General features: G+C 54.4%; 1 protein-coding gene across 3 annotated transcripts in view; it reads left to right on the forward strand.

The window, feature by feature from the left end:
- Positions 1 to 4,397: 4,397 nt before the first annotated feature.
- XG (Xg glycoprotein (Xg blood group)) overlaps positions 4,398 to 15,166 on the forward strand; it is a 46,553-nt gene continuing 35,784 nt past the window's right edge. For all 3 annotated transcript variants that reach the window (XM_079766106.1, XM_079766107.1, XM_079766108.1), the window contains exon 1: positions 4,398 to 4,871. In XM_079766106.1, coding sequence (XP_079622232.1) covers positions 4,811 to 4,871 — 61 coding nt within the window. In that variant the 5' untranslated portion in view covers positions 4,398 to 4,810. The remainder of the gene's footprint in view (positions 4,872 to 15,166) is intronic.

A 15,166-nucleotide genomic window follows, 5' to 3' on the forward strand; every position in this document is an offset into this window, starting at 1 on the left:
CCTTCCCTGCACTCAGATATCCTCCCCTGCACTCAGATATCCTCCCCTGCACTCAGATATCCTCCCCTGCACTCAGATCCTCCCCTGCACTCAGATATCCTCCCCTGCACTCAGATATCCTCCCCTGCACTCAGATATCCTCCCCTGCACTCAGATATCCTCCCCTGCACTCAGATCCTCCCCTGCACTCAGATATCCTCCCCTGCACTCAGATATCCTCCCCTGCACTCAGATATACTCCCCTGCACTCAGATATACTCCCCTGCACTCAGATCCTCCCCTGCACTCAGATATCCTCCCCTGCACTCAGGTCCTCCCCTGCACTCAGATCCTCCTCTGTACTCAGATATCCTCCCCTGCACTCAGATATCCTCCCCTGCACTCAGATATCCTCCCCTGCACTCAGATATACTCCCCTGCACTCAGATCCTCCCCTGCACTCAGATATCCTCCCCTGCACTCAGATATCCTCCCCTGCACTCAGATATCCTCCCCTGCACTCAGATATCCTCCCCTGCACTCAGATATACTCCCCTGCTCTCAGATCCTCCCCTGCACTCAGATATCCTCCCCTGCACTCAGGTCCTCCCCTGCACTCAGATATCCTCCCCTGCACTCAGATATCCTCCCCTGCACGCAGATATCCTCCCCTGCACTCAGATATCCTCCCCTGCACTCAGATATCCTGCCCTGCACTCAGATATCCTCCCCTGCACTCAGATATACTCCCCTGCACCTAGGTCCTCCCCTGCACTCAGATCCTCCCCTGCACTCAGATATCCTCCCCTGCACTCAGATATACTCCCCTGCACTCAGATATCCTCCCCTGCACTCAGATATCCTCCCCTGCACTCAGATCCTCCCCTGCACTCAGATATCCTCCCCTGCACTCAGATATCCTCCCCTGCACTCAGATATCCTCCCCTGCACTCAGATCCTCCCCTGCACTCAGATATCCTCCCCTGCACTCAGATATCCTCCCCTGCACTCAGATATCCTCCCCTGCACTCAGATCCTCCCCTGCACTCAGATATCCTCCCCTGCACTCAGGTATCCTCCCCTGCACTCAGATATAATCCCCTGCACTCAGATATCCTCCCCTGCACTCAGATATCCTCCCCTGCACTCAGATATCCTCCCCTGCACTCAGATATCCTCCCCTGCACTCAGGTATCCTCCCCTGCACTCAGATATTCTCCCCTGCACTCAGGTATCCTCCCCTGGACTCAGATATCCTCCCCTGCACTCAGATATCCTCCCCTGCACTCAGATATACTCCCCTGCACTCAGGTATCCTCCCCTGCACTCAGGTATCCTCCCCTGCACTCAGATATCCTCCCCTGCACTCAGATATACTCCCCTGCACTCAGGTATCCTCCCCTGCACTCAAATATCCTCCCCTGCACTCAGATATCCTCCCCTGCACTCAGATATCCTCCCCTGCACTCAGATATCCTCCCCTGCACTCAGATATACTCCCCTGCACCTAGGTCCTCCCCTGCACTCAGGTATCCTCCCCTGCACTCAGATCCTCCCCTGCACTCAGATATACTCCCCTGCACTCAGGTCCTCCCCTGCACCCAGGAACACCCCCCACCCCGAGTCTGCTCACGGAAAGCTGGGACACCCGTTCATCCGAGAGTGTCCATCTCGCGGGAGCCATCGGCGTGTCACGAAGGCCAGATTGCACGCACCCCTCGCCCCGTCCCGAGGCGCAGGGGTTACACACCTGTGCGGGCTGCCACCTCCCACATTGAAACTTGTAAGAGCTGCCCCTCATTTTTTTTTGGGGGGGGGTGGTCGGATTCTGAGGCCACCCCCATCTCCTGCTGGGGACTTCACACACACACACACACACACACACACACACACCCCGCCCCCAGATTCTGCCACGGGTCCCTGCTCACCTTCCTTGTCTAAAAGACCGACATCTGGCATTTGGGGGGGGCATGTTAGCTACTTTTTCTGTATCTGACATCGTTGAACACTTTTGTGTATATGAAATGAGGTAAAAAAAATAAATAAATTGAGCCCAGCCGGTGTGGCTCAGTGGTTGGGCATCAACCTAGGAACCAGGAGGTCAGGGTTCGATTCCCGGTCAAGGGCACATGCCCGGGTTTCGGGCTCGATCCCCAGTCGGGGGGCGTGTGGGAGGCAGCTGATCCATGATTCTCTCTCCTCATCGGTGTTTCTCTCTCCCCCTCTCCTTTCCTCTCTCTGAAATCAATAAAAAAATGTTTTAAAAAATAAAATAAAAAAATAAAAAGAAACTCAACCTGGCCGGTGTGGCTCAGTGGTTGAGTGTCAACCTAGGAACCAGGAGGTCCCGGGTTCGATTCCCGGTCAAGGGCACATGCCCGGGTTGCGGGCTCGATCCCCAGTAGGGGGCGTGCAGGAGGCAGCCGATCCAGGATTCTCTCTCCTCATGGGTGTTTTTTATCTCCCTCTCCCTTCCTCTCTGAAATCAATGTAAATAGATTAAAAGAAAGAAAAAAATCCCTAGCTGGTTTGGCTCAGTGGATAGAGGGTCGGCCTGCGGACTGAAGGGTCCTGGGTTCGATTCCCGTCAAAGGCACAGGCCCGGGTTGTGGGCTTGATCCCCGGCCTGGGCCATGGTTGGGGCTCATGCAGGAGGCAACACATTTGTGTGTCTGTCTCCCATCGATGTTTCCGTCCCTCACTCTCTCCACCTCCTCTCGTCCACTCTCTGTAAAAATCATTGGAAAGGGGGGTGGAGATGGGGGTGGGGGTGGGCTCGAGGGGGTTTCTGGGGGGCAAAATGGGACATATGTTAATCTTTTAACAATCCTATAGAATAAAAGCCCAATATGCTAAGTGTCCGGTCGTCTGGTCATCCGTTCAACCAATCAAAGCGTCATATGCTAATGATATGCTCAGGCCGCTCAACCGCTCGCTATGACGTGCACTGACCACCAGGGGGCAGACAGTTGACCGATTGACCAGTCGCTATGACATGCACTGACCACCAGGGGGCAGACGCTCTGACCATTAGGTTAGCTTGCTGCTGGGGTCCGGCCGATCGGGACTGAGCGAGACGGGCCGGACACGCCCTGGAGCCCTCCCACGGTCCCTCCCCGGCTGGCCAACCTCCCGCGTCCCTCCCCGGCCCCGATCGTGCACCAGTGGGGTCCCTCGGCCTGGCCTGCGCCCTCTTGCCATCCGGGCTGAGGGACCCTCCCCCCACCCCAGTGCACACATTTCGTGCACCGGGCCTCTAGTAAAGAATTACATACATAAAAAAAATTAACGATAGAAATAAAAATCAATGGAAAAATATCCTTGGGTGAGGACGAAGAACAAACACTAAATAAATTAATAATAAATAAATTATTAAAAAAGGCCCTGGCCGGTGTGGCTCAGTGGGTAGAGCGTCGGCCTGCGGACTGAAGGGTCCCGGGTTCGATTCCCGGTCAAGGGCATGGACCTTGGTTGCGGGCACATCCCCAGGTAGGGGCGTGCAGGAGGCAGCTGATCCATGATTCTCTCTCCCTTCCTCTCTGAAATCAATAAAAATATATTTTAAAAAATAAAATGAAATGAAGTAAATCTCCAGCAGGTGCCAGGCATTTGGCTCTTGCTGAGACGTACCCTCAGTTGTGTGTGTGTGTGTGTCTCTGTGTGTGTCTGTGTGTCTGTGTGTGTGTCTGTGTCTGTGTGTCTCTGTGTCTGTGTGTCTGTGTGTGTGTGTGTCTGTGTCTGTGTGTGTGTGTGTCTATCTGTGTGTGTGTCTGTGTGTGTCTGTGTGTGTCTTTGTGTGTGTCTGTGCCTGTGTGTGTGTCTGTGTGTGTGTGTCTGTGTGTCTCTGTGTGTGTCTCTGTGTGTGTCTGTGTGTGTCTGTGTGTCTGTGTGTGTGTGTGTCTGTGTGTGTCTGTGTGTGTGTCTGTGTGTGTGTGTCTGTGCCTGTGTGTGTGTCTGTGTGTCTATGTGTCTGTGAGTGTGTGTGTCTGTGTCTGTGAGTGTGTGTGTGTCTGTGTGTGTCTGTGTGTGTCTCTGTGTGTCTGTCTGTGTGTGTCTGTGTCTGTGTGTCTGTGTGTGTGTGTCTGTGTGTTTGTGTGTGTCTGTGTGTGTGTGTGTCTGTGTGTGTCTGTGTGTGTGTGTCTGTGTGTTTGTGTGTGTGTCTGTGTGTGTGTGTGTCTGTGTGTGTCTGTGTGTGTCGGTGTGTCTGTGTGTGTCTGTGTGTTTGTGTGTGTGTCTGTGTGTGTGTGTGTCTGTGTGTGTCTGTGTGTCTGTGTGCACACGATGACCTTGCATCCTCCCATCGCCAAGTCTGGAGGCCTCCTGGGGCGCCTGCCCGTGGGCGGGGAGCGGGCGGGGAGCGTCCCTCTGGCGTGGGGTGGGGCCCCTTTTACCCGCCTGCACCTCCCACGCCCCGGGGAGCTGAGCCACAGACGGACGGACGGGGCGTGCCGGCTCTCCCCGCCTGGCCTGCCCATCGGTGCCCGGCGGTGCCCACCTGTTCCCCCCGGCATCCAGGGGGTGGGCCGGCCCGTCGAGGCTCAGGGAGGCCGGCCCCGGGGGATGGGGGGGACCCCGAATCGAGCCCACCGGCTGTGGGTTTGGCCTCTGACTGCCCAGCCCTTTGCATGCTGTCTGGGAAGCTCATAGGTTCCACTCTGAGACATCCTCCCTCCCTCCCGCCCTCCCTCCCCCCCTTCCTTCCTCCTCGGGGAACGGCGAGGAGTCCACACCCCCACGGGGTGGGGTGGCCGATCCCAGGCCTCCCGCAGCAGCTACACCAGCCTCCGTCCCTCCGTCCGTCCGCCCGCCCGTTCCTCCCCACACGCCGGCCATGGGGGGCCCCTGGGTGCTCCTGTGGGTCTCAGGCCTCTGCCTCCTGATCAGGGTTCGAGGTAAGAGACGCTGCGGCCGCCGAGGGGAGAGGGGGTCGGGGAGAGTGGGTGGGGATGGTCTGGGGTGTTTGCCAAGAACCTCCGTGCAAAAAAAAAAAAAAGAAAAAAAACAAAACAGAAAGAAAAAAGGAATTCTTCCGGCCCTGGCTGGTGTGGGTCAGTGGTTAGAGTGCCGGCCGGTGGGCCGAAGGGTCCCGGGTTCGATTCCCGGTCAAGGGCACAGGCCCCCGGGGGTTGTGGGCTCGGTCCCCCAGTGGGGGGCATGCAGGAGGCAGCCGGTCCATGATTCTCTCTCATCATGGGTGTTTCTCTCTCTCTCTCTCTCTCTCTCTCTCTCTCTCTCTCTCTCTCTCTCCTCTCTGTCTCTCTCCTTTCCTCACATTATATCTCTCAAAATGACTGTTTCAAATTGATATGTGGTTAAGGATATATTTTTTTGGGGGGGGGTACAGGTTTGGTGTGTTTATGTCAATTTTTGTGTTTTTTTTTGTTTTGTGTGTGTGTGTGTGTGTGAGAGAGAGAGAGAGAGACAGAGAGAGAGAATGTCCCTTAAGGTTACTTTTCTGTCTTTTTTTTTTTAATGAAAACCTTTTATTTTTTCTTTCAAGTCCTTTAATGGAATTCTTAAGAACACCATCTATTTTTTATTTTATTTTATTTTATTTTATTTTATTTTATTTTATTTTATTTTATTTTATTATTTTATTTTATTTTATTTTATTTTATTTTATTTTATTTTATTTTATTATTTTATTTTATTTTATTTTATTTTATTTTATTTTATTTCTTTACTGGAAGGGAGAGAGGGAGAGAGAGATAGAAACATCCACGATGAGAGAGAATCATGGATCGGCTGCCTCCTGCACGCCCCCCACTGGGGATCGAGCCCGCAACCCGGGCCTGTGCCCTTGACCGGGAATCGAACCCGTGACCTCCTGGTTCCTAGGTCGACGCTCTATCCACTGAGCCACGCTGACCAGGCGTATGTCTGTTTTTTATTAAACATAAATGTAGGCCCCTCTCCAAATGAAATCTTTAAAAATATATATATATTTTTAAAAAAGATGCCCTGACCGGTGTGGCTCAGTGGATAGAGCGTCGGCCTGCGGACTGAAGGGTCCCGGGTTCGATTCCGGTCAAGGGCATGGACCTGGGTTGCGGGCACATCCCCAGTGGGGGGCGTGCAGGAGGCAGCTGATGGATGTTTCTCTCTCATCGGTGTTCCTAACTCTCTCTCCCTCTCCCTTCCTCTCTGTAAAAAAAATCAATAAAATAAATTTTTTAAAAAATGCAGGGCGTGGGCTCAGGTGCCTGTTGAGATGCAAACCCTGTTTCTGGGCTTGGTATTGGGGTGTGTGTGGGGGGACCCCAGAGTTTATTTATTTTTATTTTATTTTATTTTTATTTTTGCTGGTTCCCGGATAATACACAGAGTCCTGATGGTTTTCTGACGGAGACAAAACTGGGGGGACACGGCTTGGTTTTGTGGGAGACGCCTGATCCCCCCAGACTGAGTTTGCTTAGAAGGAAGGGGGTCTTCTGGGCGAATGGGGAGTTTTTTGTTTGGTCAAATGGCAGGTATCCTGGTTGTAAAATTTTAAATGTCTGAGCTGTTGATCTCCCGAAAGGCTACGCCCATGAGCAGGGCGGGTCCGTCCGGATTTGGGGCTGCAGGGGAGGGAGGAGGAGGGAGGGGGGTGAGTGAGAGAGAGTTTAGGGACTGGAAGGAAGAGGAGGATCTGTGGGGTGTTCGTTGCCTGTAACCTTATTTCTATGTAAAATGGTGTCGGGGTGTAACCCATGGACACAGACACTGGGGTGGTGGGGGTTTGTCCTGGGGTGGAAATGGCTTGCGGGGGGGGGGGGGGGGGGGGGGATGGGGGCCAAGTGGGGAAAAAGGAGACATATTAAAACTTTAGACAACAAAAAATAAAAATAAAAAAGTAAATAAAAAATAAAAAGTAAATAAAAACTAAAAATAAATTGAAAAATAAAAATAAAGAAAATAAAGAAAAAATAAAATAGTGTTTCTTGAAATATTGAAGAAATAATAATAGATAAATAAAATATATCAGGAAAAAAAGGCAAGGATCTCATGATCTTACTCCTTTGTGGAATTGGATGAACCCCATAAATGGATGAATAAAAATAGAGCTGGTGGATGGGGGGGTGTGGGGGAAGAAATGCTAAAATATAATAGAAGCAATTCTGTTATTTGCAGATTTTTAATATTTCCTACAACTTTTTGTGATATGGTACTATGTTAGTGCAGTTTGGGTAATGTTATTATACTTAAAATCGCTTTATTTCTGAAACACTAGAGGCCCGGTGCATGAGATTCATGCTCAGATTCGGGGGGGGGGGTCCCCTCAACCTGACATGCACCCTCTCACAATCCGGGACCACTGGCTCCTAACCACTCACCTGCCTGTCTGATCGCCCCTAACCACTCGCCTGCCTGTCTGATCGCCCCTAACCACTCGCCTGCCTGATCGCCCCTAATTGCTCACCTGCCTGCCTGATCACCCCTAACCACTCTGCCTGCCTGCCTGATCGCCCCTAACCACTCGCCTGCCTGATTGCCCCTAATTGCTCACCTGCCTGCCTGATCACCCCTAACCACTTGCCTGCCTGCCTGATTGCCCCTAACCACTCTGCCTGCCTGCCTCATTGCCCCTAACCACTCTGCCTGCCTGCCTGATCACCCTTAACCACTCTGCCTGCCTGATCGCCCCTAACCATTCTGCCTGCCTGATCGCCCCAACCACTCTGCCTGCTTGATCGCCCCTAATCACTCTGCCTGCCTGATCGCCCCTAACCACTCTGCCTGCCTGATTGCCCCTAACCACTCACCTGCCTGACTGATCACCCCAACCACTCTGCCTTCCTGATCGCCCCTAACCACTCACCTGCCTGCCTGATCGCCCCTAACCCCTCTGCCTGGCAGCCTGATTGCCCCTAACTGCTCACCTGCCTGCCTGATCAGCCCTAACCACTCTGCCTGTCTGCCTGATCGCCCCTAACAGCTCTGCCTGCCTGCTTCATCACCCCTAACCACTCGCCTGCCTGCCTGATTGCCCCTAACAGCTCTGCCTGCCTGCCTGATCACCCCTAACCACTCTGCCTGCCTGATCGCCCCTAACCACTCTGCCTGCCTGATCACCCCTAACCATTCTGCCTGCCTGATCGCCCCTAACCACTCTGCCTGCCTGCCTGATCGCCCCAACCACTCTGCCTGCCTGCCTGATCGCCCCTAACAGCTCTGCCTGCCTGCTTCATCACCCCTAACCACTCGCCTGCCTGCCTGATTGCCCCTAACAGCTCTGCCTGCCTGCCTGATCGCCCCTAACCACTCGCCTGCCTGCCTGATTGCCCCTAACAGCTCTGCCTGCCTGCCTGATCACCCCTAACCACTCTGCCTGCCTGATCGCCCCTAACCACTCTGCCTGCCTGATCACCCCTAACCATTCTGCCTGCCTGATCGCCCCAACCACTCTGCCTGCCTGCCTGATCGCCCCTAACAGCTCTGCCTGCCTGCTTCATCACCCCTAACCACTCGCCTGCCTGCCTGATTGCCCCTAACAGCTCTGCCTGCCTGCCTGATCGCCCCTAACCACTCGCCTGCCTGCCTGATTGCCCCTAATAGCTCTGCCTGCCTGCCTGATCACCCCTAACCACTCTGCCTGCCTCATCGCCCCTAACCACTCTGCCTGCCTGATCAACCCTAACCATTCTGCCTGCCTGATCGCCCCTAACCACTCTGCCTGCCTGCCTGATCGCCCCTAACCACTCTGCCTGCCTGCCTGATCGCCCCAACCACTCTGCCTGCCTGCCTGATCGCCCCTAACAGCTCTGCCTGCCTGCTTCATCACCCCTAACCACTCGCCTGCCTGCCTGATTGCCCCTAACAGCTCTGCCTGCCTGCCTGATCGCCCCTAACCACTCGCCTGCCTGCCTGATTGCCCCTAACAGCTCTGCCTGCCTGCCTGATCACCCCTAACCACTCTGCCTGCCTGATCGCCCCTAACCACTCGCCTGCCTGATCACCCCTAACCATTCTGCCTGCCTGATCGCCCCAACCACTCTGCCTGCCTGCCTGATCGCCCCTAACAGCTCTGCCTGCCTGCTTCATCACCCCTAACCACTCGCCTGCCTGCCTGATTGCCCCTAACAGCTCTGCCTGCCTGCCTGATCGCCCCTAACCACTCGCCTGCCTGCCTGATTGCCCCTAACAGCTCTGCCTGCCTGCCTGATCACCCCTAACCACTCTGCCTGCCTGATCGCCCCTAACCACTCTGCCTGCCTGATCACCCCTAACCATTCTGCCTGCCTGATCGCCCCTAACCACTCTGCCTGCCTGCCTGATCACCCCAACCACTCTGCCTGCCTGCCTGATCACCCCTAATCACTCTGCCTGCCTGATCGCCCCTAACCACTCTGCCTGCCAGATCGCCCCTAACCACTCACATGCCTGCCTGATCGCCCCTAACCACTCTGCCTGCCTGATTGCCCCTAACCACTCACCTGCCTGACTGATCACCCCAACCACTCTGCCTTCCTGATCGCCCCTAACCACTCGCCTGCCTGCCTGATCGCCCCTAACCACTCTGCCTGCCTGCCTGATCGCCCCTAACCACTCTGCCTGCCTGCCTGATCGCCCCTAACCACTCTGCCTGCCTGCCTGCCTGATCGCCCCAACCACTCTGCCTGCCTGCCTGATCGCCCCTAATCACTCTGCCTGCCTGATCGCCCCTAACCACTCTGCCTGCCAGATCGCCCCTAACTACTCACATGCCTGCCTGATCACCCCTAACCACTCTGCCTGCCTGATCGCCCCTAACCACTCTACCTGCCGGATCGCCCCTAACTGCTCACCTGCCTGCCTGATTGCCCCTAACCACTCGCCTGCCTGCCTGATCTCTCCTAACTGCCTCTGCCCAGGCCCCTGCTGCCGTGGCTTGGTCCGGAAGGACGTCCGGAAGGTCGTTCAACAGTCCGGTCTAATTAGCACATTACGCTTTTATTATTATAGATTCATGTTCATCGCATGTAATATGATTATAGGTAAGATCACAAAAAGAAATAGACTCAGAGATGTAGACGCGGCGGAGAGACCGTCAAAGCTCAGAGGGAAGGCGGGGGAGGGTGGGAGGGTGGGAAGAGATCAACCAACGGATGTGTGTGCATGTATGCATCATCCGTGGACACAGACAACAGTGGGGTGAGGGCCTGGGGTGGGGGAGGAGGGGTTGGGCTGAGAGAGGTCCATGGGAGGAAAAAAAAGGGAAACATCGGTAATACTTTCAAGAACAACTTTAAAAAGGATTAGACTGGCCCTGGCCGGTGTGGCTCAGTGGATAGAGCACCAGCCTGAAGACTGAAAGGTTCCGGGTTCGATTCCCGGTCAAGGGCACATGCCCGGGTGGTGGGCTCGATCCCCAGTAGGGGGCGTGCAGGAGGGAGCCGATCCGTGATTCCCTCTCACCATGGGTGTTTCTCTCTCTCTCTCTCCCTCTCCTTGCTCTCTGAAATCAATAAAAATAAATTTAAATTAAAAAAAGAATAGAGTGCATTGGACAGAATGTAAGGAACGAAGTTTTACAATTAGTCGAGTTGACAGATAAAGCAAAGAATATATTAGGAATAATATATATATATACTAGAGGCCCGGTACATGAAATCGTGCAGGGGGGGGGGGAAGGTCCCCTCAGCCCAGCCTGCACCCTCTTCAATCCAGGACCCCTTGGGGGATGTCTGACTGCTGGTTTAGGCCCGATTCCGGGGATCAGGCCTAAACCGGCAGTCGGACATCCCTCTCACAATCCTGGACTGCTGGCTCCTAATTGCTCGCCTGCCTGCTGGCCTGATTGCCCCCTAACTGCCCCCTGCTGCTGGCCAGGTTGCCCCCAACTGCCTCCTACATGCCAGCCTGGTCACCCCCAACTGCCCTCCCCTTGCTGGCCTGGTCGTAGGCAGCCATCTTGTGAGGGCGTGAGGGTCAATTTGCATATTACATCTTTATTATATAGGACTAGAGGCCCAGTGCACAAATTCGTGCACCAGTGAGGCCCTCAGCTTGGCCTGTGGGATCGGGCCGAAACCGGCTCTCCGACATCCCCCGAGGGGTCCCGGATGGCGAGAAGGTGCAGGCCAGGCCGAGGGACTCCACTGGTGCACGTTCAGGGCCGGGGAGGGACGCGGGAGGTTGGCCAGCCGGGGAGGGACCGCGGGAGGGCTCCAGGGCGTGTCCGGCCCGTCTCGCTCAGTCCCGATCGGCCGGACCCCAGCAGCAAGCTAACCTACCGGTCGGAACGTCTGCCCCCTGGTGGTCAGTGCACGTCATCGCGAGCGGTTGAGCGGCCTTCGCATAGCATTAGCATATGACGCTCTGATTGCTTGAATGGCCGACTGGTCAACCAGACACTTGGCATATTAGGCTTTTATTCTATAGGATAGGATGGAACCCAGGTATTTTGTAGGATTTTTTTTCAACAACCGTCAGGTAAGCTGTTTGTGTGGCTCTTGGGACATTCGAATTCCCGGGCGAGGCAGGCCAACAGGTGGAGACGTGTGAGAAACGTGCCTGGCTGCTCAGGAATGAAAAGATTGCACCCCGACGTTGTTGTGCAGCGAGATCGGAGGTGGCATTTCCTGTTGGTCGAGTTTCGTGGGAGTCGACGGAGAAAGACCTGGTTGTTTGGGGACACCGCGTGCACCCCGAGATCTTCATTGAGACCCTCCTGTCGTGCATGTCGTCGGTATACAACCCCCTATCCCCACCCCATAGGTGCAGGCTGAGACGATCCACCCAGTACCTTCTTTGTAACAATGCGATATATCAGGCCTGATGCACGAAATTCATGCATGGGGGTGGGGGTCCCTCAGCCTGGCCTGAACCCTCTCCAATTGGGGACCCCTCGGGGGGTGTCCAATTGCTGGTTCAGACATCCCTCTTGCAATCCGGGACCGCTGGCTCCTCACCGCTCACCTGCCTGCCTCCGTGATCGCCCCTAACCACCTCTGCCTGCCGGACTGATCACCCCCTAACTGCTCCCCTACCGGCCTGATTGCCCCTAACTGCCCTCCCCTGCTGGCCTGATCGTCCCTAACTGCCCTCCCCTGCCGGCTTGATCGCCCCTAACTGCCCTCCCCTGCTGGCCTGATCGTCCCTGACTGCCTCTGCCTGCCAGACTGATCGCCCCCAACTGCTCTCCTACCAGCCTAATCACCCCCTAACTGCTCTCCCCTGCCGGCCTGATTGCCCCTAACTGCCTCTGCCTGCCGGACTGATCACCCCCTAACTGCTCCCTCTACCAGCCTGATTGCCCCTAACTGCCCTCCCCTGCCAGCCTGATCGCCCCTAACTGCTCCCCTATGGGCCTGATCGCCCCTAACTGCCCCCACCACCGTGGCTTTGTCCAGAAGGACATCCGGAAGATATCCGGTCTCACTAGCATATTATCCTTTTATTAGTATAGAAATGCTAGTATATATAAATATTTTTATTGATTTCGGGGAGGAAGTGAGAGGGAGAGGGAGATAGAAACATCGATGATGAGAGAGAATCATGGATCGGCTGCCTCCTGCACGCCCCCTACTGGGGATGGAGCCCACAACCCGGGCGTGTGCCCTTGACCGGGAATCGAACCCGGGACCCTTCAGTCCACAGGCCGATGCTCTATCCACTGCGCCACACCGGCCAGGGCTTTATATACTTTTATTATTTTTTTAAATAAATTTTTATTGATTTCAGAGAGGAAGTGAGAGGGAGAGAGAGAGAGAGAGAGAGAAACATCCACGAGGAGAGAGAATCATGGATCGGCTGCCTCCTGCACGCCCCCTACTGGAGATCGAGTCCACCACCCGGGAATATGCCCTTGACCGGGAATCGAACCCTGACCTCCGGGTTCCTAGGCCAACGCTCACCACTGAGCCACACTGGCCCGGCCTCGATATTGCAATGAGGCCCGAGTGCCGGTCTTTTGTGGTGGGTCCCTACACCCCGTGCGGCGATGAGGTTCCTTCCGACGGCGCCCTCACACGCCCGAAGGTGGGGTTGCCCTGCCTGAGCCCGTTTTATGGACGGGTAAACCGAGGCACGGCGGGGTCCAATCGTTTGCCAGATCGCTACCGCCTGGGGGACCGGGCCCTGAATCGGTGTCTTCCCAAGGCCGACCGGTCGCGTGTGGCTTCTTGACTTTTGTGCAGGAATAACGTCACAGCAAGAGCCCAGGTGGATTTTAGACGGTGCCCATTGGAGACGGGGGACAGTGAAACGAGGGAGGGCCCGGATTAGAAGCAGGAACGGGGGAGGGACGCGGCGGGGACGTGAGCCCGGGCTGGGCCGCTTGGGGTCCCTAAGAAGTCAGAGAAGCCGGGCCGGCGTGGCTCAGCGGCTGAGCGTCGAACTAGGAACCAGGAGGTCAGGGTTCGATTCCCGGTCAAGGGCACAGGCCCGGGTTGCGGGCTTGATCCCCAGCAGGGGGCGTGCAGGAGGCAGCCGGTCCATGATTCTCTCTCATCGTGGATGTTTCTATCTCTCCCTCCCTCTCTCTTCCTCTCAATCTATAATATTAAAAGCGTAATAGGCTAATTAGACCGGACAGCCGAATGACCTTCCGGATGTCATTCCGGACGTCCTTCTGGACGAAGCCGCGAGGGTGGGGGCCGAAGCAGAGATGGTTAGGGGCGATCAGGCAGGCAGGGGAGCAGTTAGAGGTGATCAGGCAGACAGAGTGGTTAGGGGCGATCAGGCAGGCAGGGGAGCAGTTAGAGGTGATCAGGCAGACAGAGTGGTTAGGGGCGATCAGGCAGGCATTAGCAAAGACCTCGTATGCATATATGCATCACCCATGGACACAGATAATAGGGTGTCGAAGGTCTGAGAAAGGGGACGGGTGTGGGCTGTAGGGGTCAGTGGTGGGAAAAGTGGAACTCTGTCATACTTTCAATAGATTTAAAAAGTAATCCTATAGAATAAAAGCCCAATATGCTAAGTGTCTGGTCGACCAGTCGGCCGTTCAACCAATCACAGCGTCATATGCTAATGATATGCTAAGGCCGCTCAACCGCTCGCTATGACGTGCACTGACCACCAGGGGGCAGACGCTTTGACCGGTAGGTTAGCTTGCTGCTGGGGTCCGGCCGATCGGGACTGAGCGAGACGGGCCGGACACGCCCTGGAGCCCTCCCGCGGTCCCTCCCCGGCTGGCCAACCTCCCGCGTCCCTCCCCGGCCCCGATCGTGCACTGGTGGGGTCCCTCGGCCTGGCCTGCACCCTCTCGCCATCCGGGACCCCTCGGGGGATGTCGGAGAGCCGGTTTCCGCCCGATCCCGCACTCCAGGCCGAGGGACCCCACTGGTGCACGAATTTGTGCACCGGGCCTCTAGTAAAAATAAAATAAAATAAATAAAATAAAATAAAATAAAATAAAATAAAATAAAATAATAAAATAAAATATAAAATAAAATAAATAAAATAAAAAATAGAATAAATAAAATAAAATAAAAAATAAATAAAATAAAATAATAAAATAAATAAATAAAATAAAACAAAATAAATAAAATAAATAAATAAAATAAAATAAAATAAAATAAAATAAAATAAAAAGACTGGGCATAGCGGAGGATCTCCATATAGAGTATTCACCAGCTCTATGCTGATGTTCCAACATGAGATTTATTCCCTTCCCTCCGTCTGTCCTTGGGCGTGGTTAGCACAAATGGCACTTAATTGGATTTCTGCTGTGTGTCTCCTAGAGGAGGTGATGGAAGCTATTAACTCTCCGGTTGAGGAGAAGTGGATGCCATTTACTCTTTTTGTTTATTTATTTTTTAAAACTTGATTTCAGAGAAGAAGGAAGGGAGAGGAGAGAGAGAGAGAAAGAGAGAGAGAGAGAGAGAGAGAGAGAGAGAGAGAGAGAGAGAGGGAGAGAGAGAAACATCCATGATGAGAGAGAATCATGGATGGGCTGCCTCCTGCACGCCCCCTACTGGGGATGGAGCCTGCAACCCGGGCATGTGCCCTTGACTGAAATCGAACGGTGACCCCCTGGTTCATAGGTCAATGCTATTTTTAAAATATATATATTTTTATTGATTTCAGAGAGGAAGGAAGAGGGAGAGAGAGAGAGAAACATCCATGAGGAGAGAGAATCATGGACCGGCTGCCTCCTGCACGCCCCCTACTGGGGATCGAGCTCGCAACCCGGGCCTGTGCCCTGACCGGGAATCAAACCTGGGACCCTTCAGTCCGCAGGCCGACGCTCTATCCACTGAGCCAAACCACGTAGGGC

Source organism: Cnephaeus nilssonii, assembly GCF_951640355.1.
Source record: "Cnephaeus nilssonii genome assembly, chromosome: Y".
In the NCBI taxonomy this organism is placed as follows: domain Eukaryota; kingdom Metazoa; phylum Chordata; class Mammalia; order Chiroptera; family Vespertilionidae; genus Cnephaeus; species Cnephaeus nilssonii.